General features: G+C 46.2%; 1 protein-coding gene across 2 annotated transcripts in view; it reads left to right on the forward strand.

The window, feature by feature from the left end:
* Nucleotides 1–16,546, forward strand: part of CFI (complement factor I) — an 89,673-nt gene extending 73,127 nt beyond the window's left edge. For both annotated transcript variants that reach the window (XM_083178173.1, XM_083178182.1), the window contains exons 9-14: nucleotides 1,714–1,749; nucleotides 2,160–2,269; nucleotides 3,958–4,061; nucleotides 7,023–7,306; nucleotides 13,528–13,629; nucleotides 16,219–16,546. In XM_083178173.1, the coding sequence (XP_083034299.1) occupies nucleotides 1,714–1,749; nucleotides 2,160–2,269; nucleotides 3,958–4,061; nucleotides 7,023–7,306; nucleotides 13,528–13,629; nucleotides 16,219–16,436 (854 nt within the window). In that variant the 3' untranslated portion in view covers nucleotides 16,437–16,546. The remainder of the gene's footprint in view (nucleotides 1–1,713; nucleotides 1,750–2,159; nucleotides 2,270–3,957; nucleotides 4,062–7,022; nucleotides 7,307–13,527; nucleotides 13,630–16,218) is intronic.
* Nucleotides 16,547–20,637: the final 4,091 nt, after the last annotated feature.

Raw genomic sequence — 20,637 nt, forward strand, 5'->3', positions numbered from 1 at the left:
TTATTTTTATTTTATTTATTTTTGATACACGGTTGGTCAGACACTTCGTTGTAGCGCTTTTGGCTCGTTCTAAGGTAAGCGTTATTATAGTTGGTAATGATCTGCCTGTATTATTCACTGTGAAAGATCTATGAGCTATACCAAATCACATTGCCACTGTTGATTTATATCCGATACGCATATCATATTCCTTTTATAGTTTTTTCTAGCCGGTTTGTGCAATGTGTACGCGTCTTGCTCTTGTAACCATTTTCTCACATCGGACCTTTTAAATTTATTTTTCAAAGCTTTATAATATTTATCAATGCCGCAAAAACTACCCGGCTTTAAAACGTTATAATACCAGGCTTTCAGCCGGCTGTTTTGATGATCGGCGTTGCGAGACATCCTACACAAATCAAATTTGATATAAAACAAGATCTACAGTTCTACGAATTATATATCTGTTGTATACCATATTTTTCTAACAACTTTTTTAGCATTATGTTTAGAAATTCTTCCAGCTGGTTAAGATATCATTAAGCGAGCTTTATAAATTAATTTATACAGCTGTGGTGTTATATGACATAACCAATATCCGTGTATGAAGTTACAGTATCAAACCAATTATATTTTAATACGGGGGTTAATATTATTTATACCACTTTCATATCAAACGTGATACGGGCTATCACACGCTATCACGTTTGATATCATACTGTATAAAAGGGCGTGGACAAACTGTATAAAAGGGGCGTGGACCTGTCAAAACCAATTAGTTTGAAGAAAAAGTGTGCCTTATCTACTCACATAAAATAGGTCGATATGGCTAAGGTCGACAGGGTTGGAAGGTTGACACAAGCATTAGGTCATCAATCGGAAAGTGGACAGTCAGTCAGTGTGCTGCGTGTCCTCGCCATGCTTTAAGCACGGTACCTCACAGTGCTCTGCACACTATTTCATTCTCCCACCACACCGTAGTGGATGGTAGAGCTTGAATTACCGCCACTTGGCACATCTCGGCTCAAAAAAACAAGAAAAACGTGTCAACCTTTTGACTGTTGACCTTCCCATTGTCAACCTAAATCTTGTGTGGACCTTTCAATGCCAAAGTATACCCGCTAGACCTGGCCATTCAGAGACAGACTTGTTTTGACAGCAAATCTGAGTCAGGTGCAGTTGCATCTGTGTCTTTATAACCAATGCTGCAGCTGATCTTATTCATAGTGGGCAGTATGAATGGTGAGTCCCGGAGCACCCATACATGTGTGTTTAGCAGCATTACAAGGGGAGCTACATGTGTATTAGCCTAGGGCACCATGAACCTTTAATCAGACCCTGCCTCCAGGTATCTTCAGACGTGCCATGAATGCTCCATGGGACGCACCATCAAAATGTGCACAAGCCCTATGGCAGGTACAGTTTCTCCATTTGAACATGAAGCCTATGTAAACCATTCTACTTCATCAGATGCAACTGCTGTCAATGACACGCCTGTGACTTGCCTAGATCTGATGAACCAGCACTTTGTTACTGGCCAGGAACGCCCACTAAAATCCACACTGCTTGTATCCATGTTTGTTCTGTGCCTCCATGCGTTAACAATCAGAATACATGCAGTGTGGCTTATGTGTGACTCAGGACCTGCTGTTCAATCAGTGATATCAATGTGAAACCATCATTCTCCATTGTTGTGCTCTTAGTGTCCACTAACTAACCTCTCTTTCTATGCAGAGGAAAGTAATGCAGTAACCTACGACATTGAGGCAGGTAAGTTACAAATACACAAAAGTCCTCACTATGTATTTGTGTGCATAGGCAATGTACCACATAGTGTACTTCAATTTATTGGACTATGAAAGGCACCTTAGGAACTTGTTGACCATATAAAATAGCATTATACAACCCTTCAGTATGGAGGGACATGTTTCTTTGGTAATTCATGGTCATACATGGTAGAGTGCCACATAGAATACATAATACAGGTTAAGTATCCCTTATAATCCAGAAGATTTAAAATATATATATGTGTGTGTGTGTGTGTGTGTGTGTGTGTGTGTGTGTGTGTGTGTGAAATTACCCCCCCCCCCCCCACATGAAATTCCAGTGTTTGCCCCTGTACTTTGTAAACTACATTGAAAACTTTAAATTAGTAATGGCTGCTTTGTCTTTGCAAAAAGAGAGAAAGTTAATAAAGGCTGCTCTCCCAAGCCTTAACTGTGGAGTTGCTCAAGACATCCAAGAACCGAAGAGAGTAAAGAGAATCATTGGAGGACAGAAAGCAAAAAAGGTACAAGCACCTTGTATATCCTACTAACACACAAGCACACGTAAAGCACACATCTTCTCAAATAGAGGGTTATTTTTAGGAGACCATAAACATGTCATATCTGAAATTTAATATGACCACAAACAATATAGTGTGACACACTTATATGTTTAGTATTTGGTAAACAGGTCTGGATCCAGTAGGTCACAATTAGTTAAACAATGATAATTCTAACTACTGTATTAAAATATATCTAAAAGGTGATGTCTTTAATAGGTAACTATTGGTACTATTCAAAACTTAATAAACTATTTATATTGCAGCAGGATTTAAAGTGAGGGGGAACGGGGTGGAACTGAGTTCCACCACCTCCAATGGTAGGGGGAACTGAGATCCACCACCACCACAGCCCTGAACAGTAACTCCAACAGAAAAGCCTGTCCCAGCGGCTTCTTCTTCTGGCACGGCGTATGTGATGTCGTGCCATCACTGCTGTGAAGTGAAGAAGAACCACTAAGTGGAACAGATTCCCTGGCACTGGTCTAGGCTCTATCTAATGAGGAGGCGTGGGGGACAGTGTTAGGGGAAATGAGTTCCACCACCTCTCCAGGTCCACTTTATGCTTTGTATTGCAGTAATACAGAATTTAGTTGTGCCACAATTCATTAACTTGGTCCGGAGGCCTAGTTTCCCAAGAGCTTAAAGCAGCCAATGAGGAGTTTCTGCAGTATGGGTATACATACCCTTCACAAGTCTTACTTAGAATAACGATAGGAATATCGTAACTCCATCCAGGCGCGTCAAAAGGTGTCGTGACACCTGGGGCACACTCTGCATAGGCACCAGCTTCACCCACCACGCCGGAGACGCAGCTGTCCGAAAAAGGGGTGAGACCTAAATGACAAGCCTCACAAAGCCTGTTTTCATCACTGCAGGGGCATGTCCAGCATCCCCAGAGATTCTGGCTGCCTCTGGAGAAAGAGAGTTATTCAGAAGTCCAATGGTGCAACTGAAGTCCACTTGATGGTGCTTTTTTGTGCTTACCATGAAGGATTAGAGCTGCAGCTGATTGCCATCACTATATACAGCATGCTGGCTGCAACAAAAGTCAGAGATGCTACTGCTTACCATGTGCTACAGCTTAGTATCCTCTTCTGAATCAGACCTCATGTTACTTCTAGCTTATATGTGTCCTGTAAATATAATCGCAAGCACACATACTGATAGCGGTTTAAGGGGCTAATTCAGCATGGGTCGCTAATCTGAGAAGAACAAAAAAAATAACCCTTGCTAAATTTCGAGAGAATTGGGAATGGATAGCTAATCACCATCCACTATCTGCACAAATGTGAGTAGCTCTTTGGCTTCCAGTACTCTGCACCTGAGGCTCTGACGTTATAGACTTACCCTAAAAAAAACCTTGGCACTCCGGGCTGTTTTTGGACACTCCCAGAAGATGGGAGGTTTCCACTCCAAACACCGGCTTCCTGTCAGTTAGCTGCAAAGGGACTGCACTCATGATTTTCTGTCTGTATTTCCCCTGGAGCATGTGCAATGCATATGATATGCATGCACATTCTATAATCGCTCAATTTGCCAATTCGCTGATTAGCGGCCTATGCTGAATTAGCCCCTAAATGTGCAATATTAAACATGTATCATACAATTGGGCAAATATGTAATTATACTTTCTTTTTTCCCCATTTTAGAATCAGTTTCCATGGCAAGTGGCGATCAAAGATAGCGGCAAAATTAACTGTGGCGGGATTTACATTGGTGGCTGCTGGGTGCTGACAGCTGCTCACTGTGTCAGGTACAGGCAATTCCCAATAGTACTGCTATAATAGTGTTACAAGATGCCAGGATGCCATTATGGGACATGATTCAGAGTTGGAGGGATCTTTGTGCCTGGATGCAAATGGCGAGTTTTTGAACGCGCAGATGGCTATTTATTTATCTTTGCCTATGTGGTCAATTTTGACCACCGAATTACTTCTCTCCCCTTCAGCTGCAATTGAGGGGATGCATTCAAGTACACACCCCCTTGCATGCTAGTGAGGATATTTGGTAGGGGAGTTGCGGGGGAGGGGGGGCACGGCCGGCGCACTGCATTTATCTGTTCGCTAGGCTGCAAGTATGCGCAGTCTAGCTACCAGGTTTCAGGCCCTAAATTCACACTCAGAATTTTACCGAAATGCTTATTTATTCTCTTCATCGGTCTATCTCCATTCTAATGGGTCCTAAATACCACAGTGGCATTTTCCTCTTTTGGTGTTTTATAAGCTTTTAACTGTAGGACTTCACTTTATCAACACAGTGTCTAGGTCAACATTCAAAAGATCATCAACTATTGGTCAACAAGCAGAAGGTGACACTTGAAAAAGGTCGACATGCATTAGGTTGCCATGATCAAAAAGTCAACACAAACAAAAGGTCAACATGGACAATGATGACCAAATGATCAGTGTCGGCTCCTATCTTATGGTTGGAGGGGGGGCTGTCGCTGGCCATGATGCCAGCACCCCCACCCTGCCGCCGCTCCTCATGGTCCCCTGCCAGCGACTGTGCAATGATGACATCTGTACTGCTCATGCGGCCTGCTTCTATGGGCTGCTTCGGCAACAGCCCATAGAAGAGAAATCGCGGTCCCGGGACAATGGATGACAGGCACCTGGACTAGCGCATGAGCAGTACCAACGTAGGTACTGCGCAATCGCTTCCACTGATTTTATGTGCTGCCGCACAGCAGCCCATAGAGGCATCCCGGAGGAAGGGAACATCTCCCAATGGGACTTCCTTGGAAGTCACTGCCAGTCACAGTGAAGCCACTGCAGTCTCACGGACTGCATTTGGCTTCACTACAGTGGTGGATTTTACCTGGGGGGGGCCTGCAGTCCATAGGGAAACAATCCATACCCGGCTGCATGGGGCTAGCTGTTTACTAGGCGACAGAGCAGCTGCACAAAAACACATCAATTTATAGCACATAAAAAGAAATATAGAACAGCGCTTGTGCTATATTGAGGTATAAAATGGTATTACACACGGCTAGGTATAACGATGTATTTTGATAAAAAATATATAAAACATATAGTAATAAAATTGCATGCATTAATTATTAAATGGTAAAATTTAATACAAAATACTAAGTATTTTGTGGGGTTAGGTGGTTTGCCGTGGCCAAGATGTTACCAGGGGTTTGGTATTGCTGGCAATATTGCTGCTGGAGGTATAGCGCTATCTGTCCCTAACTATTACCTTCCTTTAGCAGATCTTCCATTAGCACAGCTTTTCCTCCCCGCGCCGGAGCGTACCCTCAAAACCGGAAATTCGGGTTGGGGCTTCCGGTCAGCGGCTTCGGCGTGTCTGTCGGCTTCTTGCGGCGTTCTCTGTTCTTCCCCTTGTTGATGAACAATATCATAAGAGTGCCCCAAAAAAAGAGTCCTCTTTTCTCTCCCAATTGCCCATGCTTACATTTGGACTCAAGGAAGCACCACCAACTGTAAAATGTCTCATCCAATTCGGAGTATAGACACACACTTTAGTTGGTAAAAGGCTACTCAAGCCAAATCCCACTACGGGAGGTAAGGATCTCACTTGACCCCCCTAACCCCTAGTGGGCAAAACTTAGTGTGGAATCCAAACAAAACCACACCCCCTATATATATATATACTTGGCTGGATTCCAAGGAGCACACACATACAAATTGATACTTGTTTGTTTCCTAAATGGTATTCTATTCTGTCCCAGAGGATTCCATCTTTTTTATAATACATTTTACATACAGATAGTGGTAGATGCTCACATTAGTTAAGTAATACCATTCAGGTGCATGCAAGGGAGGGGTTAATACTGAGTAAGTAAAGCAAGACATTGGTTCCCCCAGCACACTGAATGGTATTAGTAACCAATCTAGAACACTGCATGATAATAGAATTCAGAGATATTGGTTACATATACCTGCGCAGGTGTATGATATGCTTCCAAGCCGCGTCAAGGCTTCTCTGTATATTGGGGGTCCCTAGCGCTAGAGAGAGAAAATAAAAAAATTAAATGTAATTAAAATGAGAGAGATAGTGTTAGTGAGGGAAAAGTGTTAATAGAATGTAAGGGCGTACAGCACTGAAGCCACCCAGCCCAGCCAGTCCAGGGGCACCGCACCCCACACCACTGTTACCCTAAATTGGGTCTACGATTAACCAGCAAGGAGCCACATGATAATGGCTCCTTACTTGATATATCTGAACTAAGAGCTTCCTACCTTGGAGCAACCCCAGACTACTCCATGTGGCATATCAGGACCTGCATCTCCTCCTAATACAAGCTCCTCACTGCCTCTAGCAATATACATACAGATAGTGGTAGATGGTAATGGTAAATACATTTTCAAAGAATTTAAGTACTTTAAAGATTGTAAAAAAAAACCCTGATGAAGTCTCTGAAGGAGACGAAATGCATCGGGTATTGATCGCAGCTCATTGAAAATAAAATAAAAATACTCAAAAAAGAAGCTGCAAGTGTATTCATTTTATTTTTGTTTTATTAGAAGACATTGCACACTTAGGACGCTGGAGACATTATTGTGCTTGTGTTTATTTATCGGTTCCTACTAGTAGGGAACTAAATGTCAACAGCGAACGCCTACTTTTAATTCCAAACTAGCGCAATATTGGAGATTGTGTTTGGTGTGTGTTAACTAATAATAGACTGGAGTTTATATATGCTTTTCATTGTAATATCACTTTATAAACAATATTTATTTTATTATTACAGGGCAGACCACCCCCAGAGGTACAGAATAATTGTTGAGCTCTTGGATCGCCTGCACACTGATGAAAACATAGACTCTTTCCCAGTGAAAACTGTCAAAGTTCACGAATCCTACAACCCTAATACATATGAAAATGACATTGCACTTCTGGAGGTCGTCAATATATACAATGTCCCAAAATGTATGCAATACGATAATAACCTTGTAACTGCTTGTGTTCCCTGGTCACCATATCAGTTCCAGGCAGGAGAAACGTGTGTTGTTTCTGGATGGGGACGAGAAGAAGGTATGTGTTATACATTGTTTAAATCCATTAATAGCAATGATAATCTTATACCTTTCTCTGACAGGGAATAGAGTAAATGTTTCGTAAAAAAAAATTTTAATACCTAAAACATTTGAAGAATTGTTAATAGTACATTATTGGTATTATTAGAAAAAAGAAAACATTAAGGGGCGGTGCACTGGACCACCCATTAGACTGCCGGCCACCGCACACACAATTTAAAGAAATGACAGCCAGGCAGAAAAGGGCTGTGCGCTGCCCGGCTGTATAGTCACTGTCTAACTTCTAAACAAAGCAGCAGCTCCTTCCCCGTTGATATCTTCATTACTCCTGCTGGACCGCGAGCCAATAGGAGCTCGTGGTCCGGCAGCCAATCAGGAGCGGCCACCAATACCACCAATGCCGCTTCTGATTGGCTGCCGGCCGCGAGCTCCTGGCTCGAGTTCCAGTGGCAGTATTGAAGATCTCGACGGGGACAGAGCTGCTGCGTTGCTTAGAAGTTAGACAGTGACTATACAGCCGGGCAGCGCACAGCTCTTTCTGCCCAGCTGTCATATCTCTATAAATTGTGTGTGCCCAGTGTCACTCCCCCTTGGCAATGAGCAATTCCCTCCCCCTTGGCAACGAGCAATTCCCTCCCCCTTGGCAATGAACAATTCCCTCCCCCCTTTGCAACGAGCAATTTCACTCCCCTCTGGCAACAGGCAATCCCCCCCCCTGCAACGAGCAAATTCACTCCCCTTTTGCAATGAGCAATTAACTTCCCCTTGGCTATGAATAATTCACTCCCTCTTGGCAACAAGCATGTATTCTCCCTTAGCAACGAGCAATCCCCACTCCCCCTTTGCGATGAGCATTTAACAGCACCCTCTTGGCAACAAGCATGTATTCCCCCTTGGCAATGAGCATGAAGCCCCCTTGTCATCGAGCATGAAGCCCCTGGCATCAAGCAAGAACCCCCTAGCAATTGGCATTACGACGTGTGGCTTTATTTGTAATGGGTATTTACAGAGTTTGCTAAAATGTGTAATGGGCATTACGGTGTGTGGTCTAATGTGTAAAACCACACCCTTTTTATGATGACACGCCTCCTTTACATGAGGCCAAGCCCCCTTTTCACTGTGCATCTTTGCCACGCAAAGGTCCAACATGCTATAATATTTGGATCTGGGACCACTCATTACCATATTTCTAGATTCGCCTGTGGCGATTTTTCTGAGGAAAGAAGTTGAATCCAATTCCCCCGTGAGCCAACTGGCAGCTTCCCAGGTGGCTCACATACAATTTGGCACTTGATGTGGGCAGGGGGCAGGAGAGTTAAAAAACTTTCAAAGAATCAGCAGTCGTCCATTCTTTTGAATCATTTAAAAAAAAATTCAAATCTCCTGCCCGCCACCTGCTGCCGGGAATTCAGATCTGCACATGGCGTGTGCCAGCAGTGCGGCACCAGTGGCAATAGCGGAATCAGACACAATACATTGTGGGTACTAAAAAGGCACACGCGATATGCCGCTATTTCAATTTATGTTGTGCCCTATAGATGTCAGCAGCACTTACTCTAGCGCTGCTGCGGCATCACCGCAGCAGTGTCCCGGAGCCCTGAGAAGGGCGTCCTGGGCACTTCCACCCGATGGTGACAGTGCGGATGATGTCACATCCGCCCGGCCAGGCAACAAGCAGGCCGCGTCACCCGGCGGTTGCTTAGCAACCAGGGGATGCCGGGCAGCGCATGCTCAGCCTGCTGTTTTTAATTTATAAATTACTGGGGGGCCTGGTCCGGCCAGCTCAGCCCCGCCGGTGAAATTGTTCCCTGCAGAGTGCCTGGAGCACTCTGTTGTCCCGGTCTGCTGTGTCCCTGTGCTGTGTAGTCTGGTTCAGCCATTGTCCAGTCGTGGTCCTGTCACTGTCCAGCCGTGGTTCAGCCATTGTCCAGCTGCCATCTTGCTGCAGTCTTTGTCCAGTCCTGGTTCAGTCTCAGTCCAGTCTTGGTCCAGTTACGGTTCCGTCTTGGTCCAGTCCTGGTCCAGTCTTGATCAAGTTCCATCTTGGTCAGCGTATCTCCATCCAGTCCTGCCAAGTCGCTTCTGGCGTGCACATTACCACCCTGTGCTGCCGGAAAGGTTCGGTCCAGTCATGTAAATGCTCCAGTGGAGCCTGGTTTCTTATCTTTTCATTTCTGTGGGCAAGCTGACCTTTATTCTTAGTTATTCTTGTTATTGTCCTAGTCCAGCTCTCCGGGGTTCGGAGAGGCCCACAGTTGTGGGCTCACGCCTGTTTAGAGGAACCGTTACTTTAAGTGTACTATTTTATGTTGGCGTGTATTTTGTTTGGTAGCACCCCGTTATTACTTGGTCCGGTGCTTGTGACTCGGTCACACTCCCCGTCCTAGGCCTGGTGCCGTTAGCGAGGGTGTTCAATCCAGATAGGCCCTGTTAGTCAGATCATCCTCTTGGTCCAATCTCTGATGGTCGACGTAGATTTGTACCATCTTAAAACCTGGTTGCATCGGGGTCGGAGCGGGCTTCACTCGCTCCTTCGAATGCGGCGACTAAAGGAGAAGCCTAGCACCTTGCAACCTACAGTCACCTGCCCGGGACGGCCAATAGAGTCAGAGTAGGGTTTTGCCATGGCCGTTCTAAACAGCTGTCCTGTGTGAGGGCTCTGCCCACCACTGCTTGCACGCACCCACGCACGTTACAATAGGTTCAACGTCTGACTCTGGTCCAATGCGCATGGGACAGTGTATCTGATCGGATGTCATAAACATGCAATTTGGGCCGGTTTCACCCAATGTCTCATCCTGATCTGCTAGATTCGGGTAAAATCTGGCCCAAATTGCATAGTGTATGGGGACCTTACGCCCCAGCCAAATTTACAGGCTGTTGTGCCTCACCTCCATTTTGTAGGAATACCGAGGTTAGTATTTGCCTCTGGCGATACATGTGTACTGACCAGAGAAACAAATCTGAGTAATCAGAAGATTGAACAGATGACTGATGTTCACTCAGTGTGATCCGATGGTGTATCTTCCGACACACCAGTGGATGACAGAAGAAGGCAGGGGTTGCTTCCTACTGCATTAGCATATTAGCTTACGGTATTTCACAGCTACTTCCTTGCAACTGTGCTATAGAGTAAAACTCTCAATGTGATAGATACAGATGATCAGCAGTCAGGATGTCGGCTGTTAGAATGCTGATCCCACAACCCAGAGGGAATCCAGATAGAGGTCATGAAAGTATACTTACCCTCTCTTCCAGTATTCTAGTCCTAACCCTCCCCCCACCCCAGCAGCCTGACATTACCCCAGTGGTGTAGCTAGGTGCCACGGTGCCCAGAGCAAGATTTGGAGTAGGTGGGGCTCTTGTGTGGCAAAAAGGGGCGCGGCCTAACATTATACCAACACTGTAATGCCCATTGCACATTTTAGTGAACTTTGTAATACCCATTACACATAATGCCACATGACGTAAGGCCACACATGACGCCCATTACATACTATATAACAAACCGTAATGCCCATTACATACTATATATCAAACTGTAATGCTCATGACACATTTTACACATTAGTGCCACTTACCTACATGCTCATTGCTAGGAACTTCATGCTCGATGCCAAGGGGCTTCATGCTCAATGCCAAGGGGGACTGAAATAGCTCGTTGCCAAGGGGGACTGAAATTGCTCGTTGCCAAGGGGGACTGAAATAGCTCGTTGCCGAGTGGGCGATCAGGGCAGGGGAGCAGACGGCAGAGCTTGAGGTGCACAGCTTCGGCTCCCTGTGATATTTCGGCACCTGGAGCTCTTGCACCGCCCTCGCTACGCCCTTGGATTACCCGCCCAGCTAGGGATTAATCGTAATCCCTGGATCCCACTGCCTAAACCAATCCAACCCCCCTTCTTAGTGTCTAAACTTAATTTTTCCTCTCTTTAACCTAACCCTCTCTACCCACTCCTTAAGTCCCCCCAGTAGTGCCTAAACCATCTTACCCAGGCGCCCGCTACTGCTCCCCTCATAGTCAGCAATTGGAATGGGGCTGTTGGTATTCCAGCAGCGGCATCCTGAGCCATTCAAAATTCAAGCTTTGATCCTGACTGCTGGGATGGACCTTCTAAGTCAGGCCCTAGGTTCATCTTCTGTAACACAGTTTTATTGATTCGAATTGCTATGTTTTTGTACACTAAGGGGCTCATACAGAGTTGCACATATTAGCATCCAAAACATATATGTAAAATGAGTGTTAAAAAATGTACATGTTTTTGCTGGCTTGTACATATTTTAAAAAACTGGACAGAAATAATGGCAGCCTTTGCTAGCTTGTGAATCCCCTGCAGTGTTAAGCCAGCTGTATATTGTTGTTCTAAGAAGAACCATCCACTATATTATACCAGAGGTTGTGTATTAATAGACCGACAATATATAGTTTAAAAGTAAATAGGTTGACACCATATTTTCTTCATGCAATAGGTCGACATGGTCAAAAGATTGACATGAAAATGGGTGACAAAATTTATCGATACACATTGTTTTTATTTTATCTTAAATCTAACCCTATGCATCACTAGTGCCTACATTTAACAATCCCCTCTATTAGCTTAGCTCTAAAGGGGCATACACATGTAGAGATCTGTGCTAAACAATTTTGCTAAGCAATTTTGCTGGTGTCAAGATCTCCCATGGAGAGCACATACACATGCAGAGATTTGTGCTAAGCAATTTTGCTTAAGCAAAAAAAGGCCGGGTAGTTGTTCAGAATGAGAGATTGTGATCAGTATCTCTCATTCTGTACACACAGAGGGATTTGCAGTAGCAATCTTAGATTTGCTAAACAATCTGACTAGATTGTGACTGCATGCACTTACTTAGTTAGCAAGAGATATTTAATCTCTCGGAGCATACACACGGAGAGATCTGTGCTTACTTTCTAAGCAATCTAGTCAGATTGCTTAGAAAACAGCACAAATTTGCTCCGTGTGTACACCCCTTAACTGTCCCATATGGTTCCTAGACCTAACAGTCCCATCAGGCAGCCTAACCCCCACCTATTGCTGAATAGAAAACCCTAACATTTTCAAAGAACAAAAAACATTGCATAGAAAATTTCTCATGTTGACCGTTTGAACCTGTCAATCTTTGTAACTGTTGAACTAATGTAGGTCAATGATATGTTGTCAATCTACACATGCAAACCTTTCACCCAGATACCTGTGACATCGTGTCCCCCTCCCGGCACCATGGAAGGGTGGGCAAGTCTCCCCCATGAAGCCGGGCTCCTGCACCATTTGTGGCGCTTTGGAGAAGGGAGGGGCTAAAATAACGCAAATTGCATCATTTAGTACCGCCCCCTCTCCAAGAGCCACAAATCATGACATTTACAGGAATGGGGGCAGGGCTTAATGATGGCATGCCCCACCCCTGCCCCCAGAAAAGCTGCAAAGAGTCTCCTCTCCAGGCTTCTCCCAGAGAGGAGACAGAAAACCAATAGCTGACTAAGCACAGAAGTTACATAAACCACTAAAGGGTTCCGGAGATGCTGGCACTTTGAGTAGTTAGTTAGTAGTTTTCCTTTTAATCTGGTGTTGTGATATAGTCAATAGGGTGCAAGAGGGGAGGGGTTTAGATATATAAAGTGCTAGAAAGTTAGTCCTCTTTGTTAGTTTTTCCCTCCCTCCCTCCCATCCCTGTGTTTTATTTGTGAATGTTAGATGGCGGTAAAGAACGGTCGCTTGTTTATATATTAGTTTTAAGTAGTTAGTGGGTGCGCTCTCCTGCCATTGCCATATGCCATTAAATCTATCATCCTGGATGGGAGATGGGTTGCCCCACCTAAACAGGTGGGTTGCCAGGTGGAGAGTCGATCACCAATAGCTGTTTGGCACGTGTGTGTGTGTGTGTTTACCCTTGACCGTTCTTTAGTGCTGCCACCATTCATAATCATAGTTAATATAGTCAATTTTGTCAATTAATAAATGTGACAGTATTTCTTGAAATGCCAGCACTGTTGATGTGTTTGTCTTCATTAGTGGTTAAGTATATTAAAGTATTAAGTTAATTTAAAGTGGTTTTGTGGGGTTGGATAAATAAAAAAAAATGAAATGAGCTCTATAAAATGTTATGCATTAAAAAAACACTAATCACCTAAAGAACTGCATAATTATCTGTTTCCATTCAATTATGATATAATACAAGTATGTTTATGTGTTGTATCTTTCTTTTTAGGGCTTTCCAAAGTGTTTCATCTAAAGTGGGGAAATATTAATCTGATGGATAATTGTACTGAAGTATACAAGGAGCGTTTCCTTGATAAGATGGAATGTGCAGGTAAGGCTTGTGTTTGCTGGAACCAGGAGCATAGAGAAATGTGCTGTTCTCTGTACCACCATTCACATTCTGTAATTGTATCCAGTGTCATTAAAACAAAGGTGATTGGTTGCTATGGGTTACATTATTAACAGGGTACTATTGATGACAAAGCATATTATTATTATTTCATTTCTGTACACACATGTGGCTTTATTTACTAAAATGCTTATATTGAAGATGGGATTGGTTGCTATGGGTTACATAATTAACATTTCTGTACACACTTTGAGTCTCGTATATTTAGCGTAAGCCGTAAGGCAATGGGCTTCACTCTGATTTTTAAGCAACTGGTGCTCTTTTTCTGTCCATCTGAGGCAGCCTGTCTGCTATACTATGCTCTTGTGACTATACGCCTGTCTATTCAATCTACATGAGGAGTCACCATTAGTACAAGCACTCACACCCACCCAGAGCCAGTGGTACCCTCTCAGCAGACCCTGCAAAGCGGGGAGGCGCAGTGTGGGATAGGCGCTCTCTCTGCTCTATAACTCTCCTGCTGACTGCAGGGACGTGTGTATGGCAGACTGGCAGCAAAGGGGAGGGAGGGCTTACATTGGAGAGAGCAGCAGAAGGGCAAATCCCTGCACCCCCACACTAGTGCTGAGCTTCTCCACCACCCTGATCTCAATATCAGTGTCAGAAGACCGTGTGCCAAGCTGTGATTGGAGGAGCTCGGCACATGACGATTAGAGGAACCCCTGTTTGGAGGAGCTTGTTGCATACTCCTTTGACCCTGGAACACAGTGGATATCACACCATGGCCCCATCTGAGTATGCGCCCTCCTTCTCTATCTCTATAGATCCTGTCTCTCTCTGTAGCTTCTCTCTCAGTCATGTGACATATTTCTTCTATATATATTCTGTGCACAGTAACTGTCCCCCAGCTCTCTGGCCAGCATCTGCCCCTCTTCTCTATCTCTTCCCATCATCTGTCCTTCCCTCTTTCTCTCAGATACCTTTTGATTTACCATGTTGTATGGGATGGCTAAAAGTGACCAAAGTGCTGGGTGTAACTTGAAAATGTACTGCTTGTGTACCCAAACGGGCAGAGCCGGCCCTAGCCTAAATGACACCCTAGGCAAGATTTTGGCTGGTGCCCCCTAGCACCGCCACTAGTTCCGCCTCTGACCCTGCTCCCTTTTCCAAGCACCATCAACCCTCATCATAGCAGTCATCATTTTGGTGCTCCTACCCGCAATATTTTAAATAGAAACAGTGCACACATTCAAACAGGGGTGTGTTCTTGCTGGGAAGGGGCATGGCCACACAATTTTACCCCAATTCAAATTATGCCACACAGTAGTGCAACTTTATTCACATTATATCATGCGATGGTGTCCCTTATTCTCGTTACATCACACTGTAGTACCACTTTACCTTATATACATTACTCCTCACATTATTCACATTACACTCTTAGAAAAAAATCCTGAGAAAATATTGTATTTTAAGCACCTCCATGGCCACAATGCAACCCAGCACAAAGCAGTGTGTGCTGGGTAGAGGAGAAGAGCTGCAGCTGCTGCTGCTGTCACTTAAAGGGACCCCACTGGGCCCTTACATCAGACTTTGGCCTGGGTAATTTGTACCCCCTACCCCTTTCTCTCTGCACCCCCTGATAATACCACACAGTAATGCCCCTTACACATGACACACATTATTAATGTCCTTATAACCATAATTCCCTTTAAATATTATGCCAACCTTTATTAATGCCCTTCATACACATAATGACACACATAATGCCCCTTACACATATGTTGCACATTATTAATGCCCTTATACACATGACACACATAATGCCTGTAACACGTCACACATTATTAAGGCATTTATACATGACACACATAATGCCCCTTACACATGTGCCAAACACTATTGCACAACCAACCCACCCGCAGACAGCACTCGCACAGCCGCTAACACTGTGACCTCTGCCTCTGCTTGGATACAGATGTTTCCTCATACATCTTGCCTCAATAGGTCATGCAGCTCCTGGCCAGTTCTGCTAACGTTGCTGAAATTTGCATTGTTACTGTATGTGACCAGGATACACAAGGAGCTTCTGATGATTAAAATGATATGCGGCATGCCTATATTCTGTGTGCGACTGTGGCTGTACCTGCATACGGAATGCTATGTTACAGTGATTTCCATGAATACACTATTTCATATGCAGATACAGCCTCACTTACACACAGAATATAGGCATGCTGCATATCATTTTAATCAGCAGAAGCTGCCGATGCCCCATGGCATTCTAAATGCCAGAGGCAATTGCCTAGTTTGCCTATGCCTAAGGCCGGCCCTGCAAACGGGTCCCCTTTTGCACATTTCAGCTCGAAAGCACAGGGGGCTTCCAGCTGCATTGTGTCTCCCTGTGGCTCAGCATGCCTGACTGGAGCAACAATTGAATTGTTTTGTTTGGCACAATCTAGTGTCCGTTTATCAAGTACTTAACATAATTTTGCCAGTAGACATCAATGAAGCATGTGGTTTAGTGTGATGTAAATAACAAAAAAATTGATGTTATATTCTTTGTTTCAGGTACCTATGATGGATCTGTAGATGCCTGCAAGGGTGACTCAGGAGGACCATTAATTTGCTATGATGCCAATAAAGTGGCCTATGTTTGGGGAGTAGTAAGTTGGGGTGAGAATTGTGGCGAGGCTGGATTCCCTGGAGTATACACAAAGGTTGCGCACTATTTTGAATGGATAAGCAGACATGTTGGAAGATCGCTAATATCAAAATATAATATTTAACTTCTGAACCTCACAATCTGCAAAATGTTTTTCAAGATATGTGTAAAAATGTAACTTGCTTTCTCAACTCCTGCAGTTTGTGTGCTACAGCAATAAAGATATAAAAAATTTCTTGCATTTATCTTCAGTATTTTTATGTATTTTGGTATTAAAATGGTACCACTAAGTTTATGATTGTTAAAGCAGAGGTGCCTACTCTACCACAGACCGCCAGTTCATTGTAGAGTCTCCTGCTGCCCCGGAAACCTAAATATATCCCCCAGAATCACCATTGCCCCATGGTCTACACCAGTGGTCTCCAACCTTTTTTGGGGCGTGAGCTACTCGAGACAAAATAAACCCCCTGAAGAGCTACTAAAATAAAAAATAAAAATAAATCTGCATAATAACCAAATAATGCCCTTTACACATTATGCCACACACTGTGATGCACCGGACACATTATGCCACATACCGCAATGCCCCAGACACAATATGCCACACACTGCAATGTGCAATGTGCCGCATACATACCTCCCAACACTGCAGACAGATAAGAAGAGATATCTGCTTGTGCTGAAGACTTATCCCCCATTTTTTCTGCTATGACAGAAACTGGTATGCCCCCAGTGCCAGAAACTGGTATGCCCCCACAGTGCCAGAAACTGGTATGCCCCCACAGTGCCAGAAACTGGTATGCCCCCACGATTTCCCAGCAGCAGCACTCACCGTTGTTGTTGCTGCTGCTGGGCAGAGGACAGGCGGGTGTCCCCCTGCAGTGCTCTGCAGTCGCTGTCTGTTTTGCCGAGGGGAGGAGAGCACAGCACACTGCGCGTCTCTCCCCCCCCCCCCACTCACTTCCCTGTAACTGGGCCGTCCGCCAATCAAAACTTGCGGGCCGGCTCCTGATTGGCTGCCAACCCTTGAGTTCGGATTGGCGGGTGGCCAAGTCACAGGGATGCACAGTGAGGGGTAGGAGAGATGCACGATGTGCTCTCCTCCCCTCAGAGTGTGGAGGGAAATGGCGGCGGATGGCTGCAGAGTGGTCGAGCCACCTGGATCGCTGCCGCGAGCTACCAGTAGCTCACGAGCGACGGGTTGGCACCACTGGTCTACACTGTGTATTTGGCTGCAGCTGGCAGGATGTAGTTAGCCATCTCTCTGGCAGCTTAACTACATCTTGATACACGCAGGGCTCAGTCCAAACAGCTGGGACTGAGTCCGGTGTGTACACAGCTTAAGAGTACTTAAAAAAGGCAGAGGAGCATCTAAAACACCCTTGAACTACATCTCCCATTAGTCCCATGGGTTACGTATGATTTGGCTCCTCCATAACCCCAGTTATACAGCAGCAGTGGCCTGGGAATTAGGCAAGAGCAACCAGGGCTGCAGCTTTCAGCACCTACCATGTCTGAGGTGGACATGGTGGATGACCCTAAGTTTGTGGTGAAGTGCCCAGCAGGTTGCTGCTCCTCAGTGCCTGGGGTACATGAATGCCAAGTGCTTGATGTGACAGCAGTTCCTGTGTCCTGCTAAGGCTGCTCTCATTGGCTGTCTCAGCTATCTCTCAGTGTATAATCTGGAACTTAGTCCAGGGGCCAGCTGTTAGACTGGATTGGATGAACACGTTGGTCTGGTCAGTGGGAAGGAGCATGGTCAGTGAGAAGTGGGGGAAGGAAAAAGTCCTGTGAGTTCCATAGCATAAAGCAGGGGAGGCACACATCTATATGTGCTACACACCAGCTGGATACAAAGGCTACTCTGGAAAAGTTTACAAGTTTTGGAGCTACAGTAGTTTGCTCCCTATATGGCTGCACATTGAATATAAGCACCAGTGAACAGGAGGTCCATATTCAGTTACACTGCAATTTATAGCATGTAAGAGAGACTTTCAATTTCTTTTAAACCCTACTAACTTACTGTTATGCCAAACCTTATAACTAACTCCTGGCCAGGTTTCACAGAACTCCTGCACTAGTTAATGAGACCTTTAGAGACCCTCAATCGAGGGTATTATGCCAATAACAGACAGCCACTGTTCCCATAGTGCTGGACATGCACACCGGTACTTAAGATGCCATCTAGTCTTATACCTCTGGACACAGGGGCGGATTGGCCATTTAACTCACCGGGAACTTTCCCGGGAGGCCGGCCGCACGGGAGGCCGATGAACGGACACCACAGGAGGTATACAGCAGAGGCGCAGCGGAAGGTCAGGTGCGCTGTAGCAATAATGCTGTGCGCTGCTGGCTGCCTTAGCCTGCGCATGTCATACTGTATGACAGGCAGCAGCAGTGCCAGCAGCAGGATCCCCTCACCTGCTCCTTCCCTGCGCTGCCCCTGTCAGATCGATGTCAGGCAGCAGCGTCACTCCTTCCCCTCAGTCATGTGTCCCCGGCCCCTGCTTCCTGATCTAAACAGGAAGTCACATGGTGTGCACACGGTGTGCACTGGAGGAGCCCTGCTCGTGCTCTGCCTCAGCCCAGCAGAGAGGGAGAAGAGCAGCAGCAGAAGCCACAGCACAGCCACCCACAGGAGCAGAGGCAAGTTCTGCTAAAGATAGTTGGGGGAGGGTGACACATTAAGGTTTGGGGAGGGTGGAGAGTCACATTAAGCTTTGGGGGGGGATGTAACATTAAGGTTTGGGGAGGGAGGGGGGAGTGTGTCACATTAAGGCTTGGGGGGAGTGTGTCACATTAATATTTGGGGGAGGGGGGAGAGTGGCACATTAAGGTTTGGGGAGGAAGAGGGGAGAGTGTCACATTAAGGTTTGGGTAGGGGGGGGAGAGTGTCACATTAAGGTTTTGGGGGGGGGAGAGTGTCACATTAAACTTTGGGGGGAAGTAACATTAAGGTTTGGGGAGGGAGGGGGGAGTGTGTCACATTAAGGCTTGGGGGGACTGTCACATTAATCTTTGGGGGGAGGAGTGTCACATTAAGGTTTGGGGAGGGAGGGGAGAGTGTCACAATAAGCTTTGGGGGGGCGAGTCACATTAAGGTTTACATTAATGTTTGGGGGGAGTGGGGAAAGAGTCACAGTAACATTTGCTGGGGGGGAAGAGTCACAGTAATGTTTGCTGGGGAAGAGGGAGAATGTCAGTAATGCTGGCTGTAATGTACATTTATCTCTCACACTGGTCCACCATCTGTATCTCTTCACCAGACAGTGGCGGTGGGAAGGTGTGTGGGCCAGGGATTTAAAGAGTAATGACGGGTATGCACTGTGCATGTATATACAGGTACTAGATGATTCATTGCGCCCTACGGGCGCTCTTCACACCATCGTAAGGGGCTGCGCCCCATTAACCTGTGAACGTATTTATGGCATGGGTGTGGGTTTGGTGCTATGGGTGGGGGTAGGTGCTTGGGGGTGATGTGGGTGGGGGAGTGGTGGGTTGGGAGATACTGTGGTAGGTGGAGTTGCAGGCGTGGGGTTGGGCTGTGTGGGTAGTGTGGTTTGGTTAGGTGCGGGGTTGCATGTGGGGGGTGTGGGTGCAGGAGATGTGGGTGTGCTATAGTTGGGTTGGGGGTGGACGGCAGCGGGTGTGCCACCGGTGTTGGAGGGTGGGGCGCAGTTGATGTGGGTGAGGGATGGGGGAGAGGCTGGTGTGCCATGGGGGAGGGGCAGGTGTACTGTGGGTGGTGGAGGTGCGGTTGTGGAGTTTTGCAAGTGGATGCTGGTGTGCTACGGGTTGTGGAGGGCCGGGTTTGGTGGTGTTGCTGGTGGGTGTGGTGGTGGCATGGGTGGGGGAGCGCAGGGTGCGAGGGTGAAATGGGTGGGGGGGGGGGGTGTTTGGGAGTGGTGTGGGGATACTGGGGAGTTACACGTGCGGAGGCTTTCCTTGTGGGTGGCATGGGTCGGTGAGGTGCGGGGGTGCACTGGTTGAGTGACGGGCAATTGTGGGGGTGCTTTGGGGGCGGTGGTGGTGTGGGTGGGGGAGGGATGGGTGTGTGGATACTGAGGAAGGGGGATGTACGGGTGTGATCATGGAAATGCTGTGTCACACGTAGCCGCGACGGAGCGCGGCGGGTACAGTACTCACCCGTCCGCGCCCGCCGCCGGCTAGCGTGTGCAGGCTCCGGTCTGCGGTGTGCGGGTAGCGGCAGCTCTGGGTAGGGATGGCAGCAGTAGTGGTGCCGGGAGGCCGGCGTCGCCATCTTGGTTGAGGGCAGGAGACAGATTGGCCCAGAGTGGAGGTTCCCTCCTCATCCTGTGCTGACA

This window comes from Crinia signifera, chromosome 1 (genome assembly GCF_055691185.1).
Source record: "Crinia signifera chromosome 1, ASM5569118v1, whole genome shotgun sequence".
In the NCBI taxonomy this organism is placed as follows: domain Eukaryota; kingdom Metazoa; phylum Chordata; class Amphibia; order Anura; family Myobatrachidae; genus Crinia; species Crinia signifera.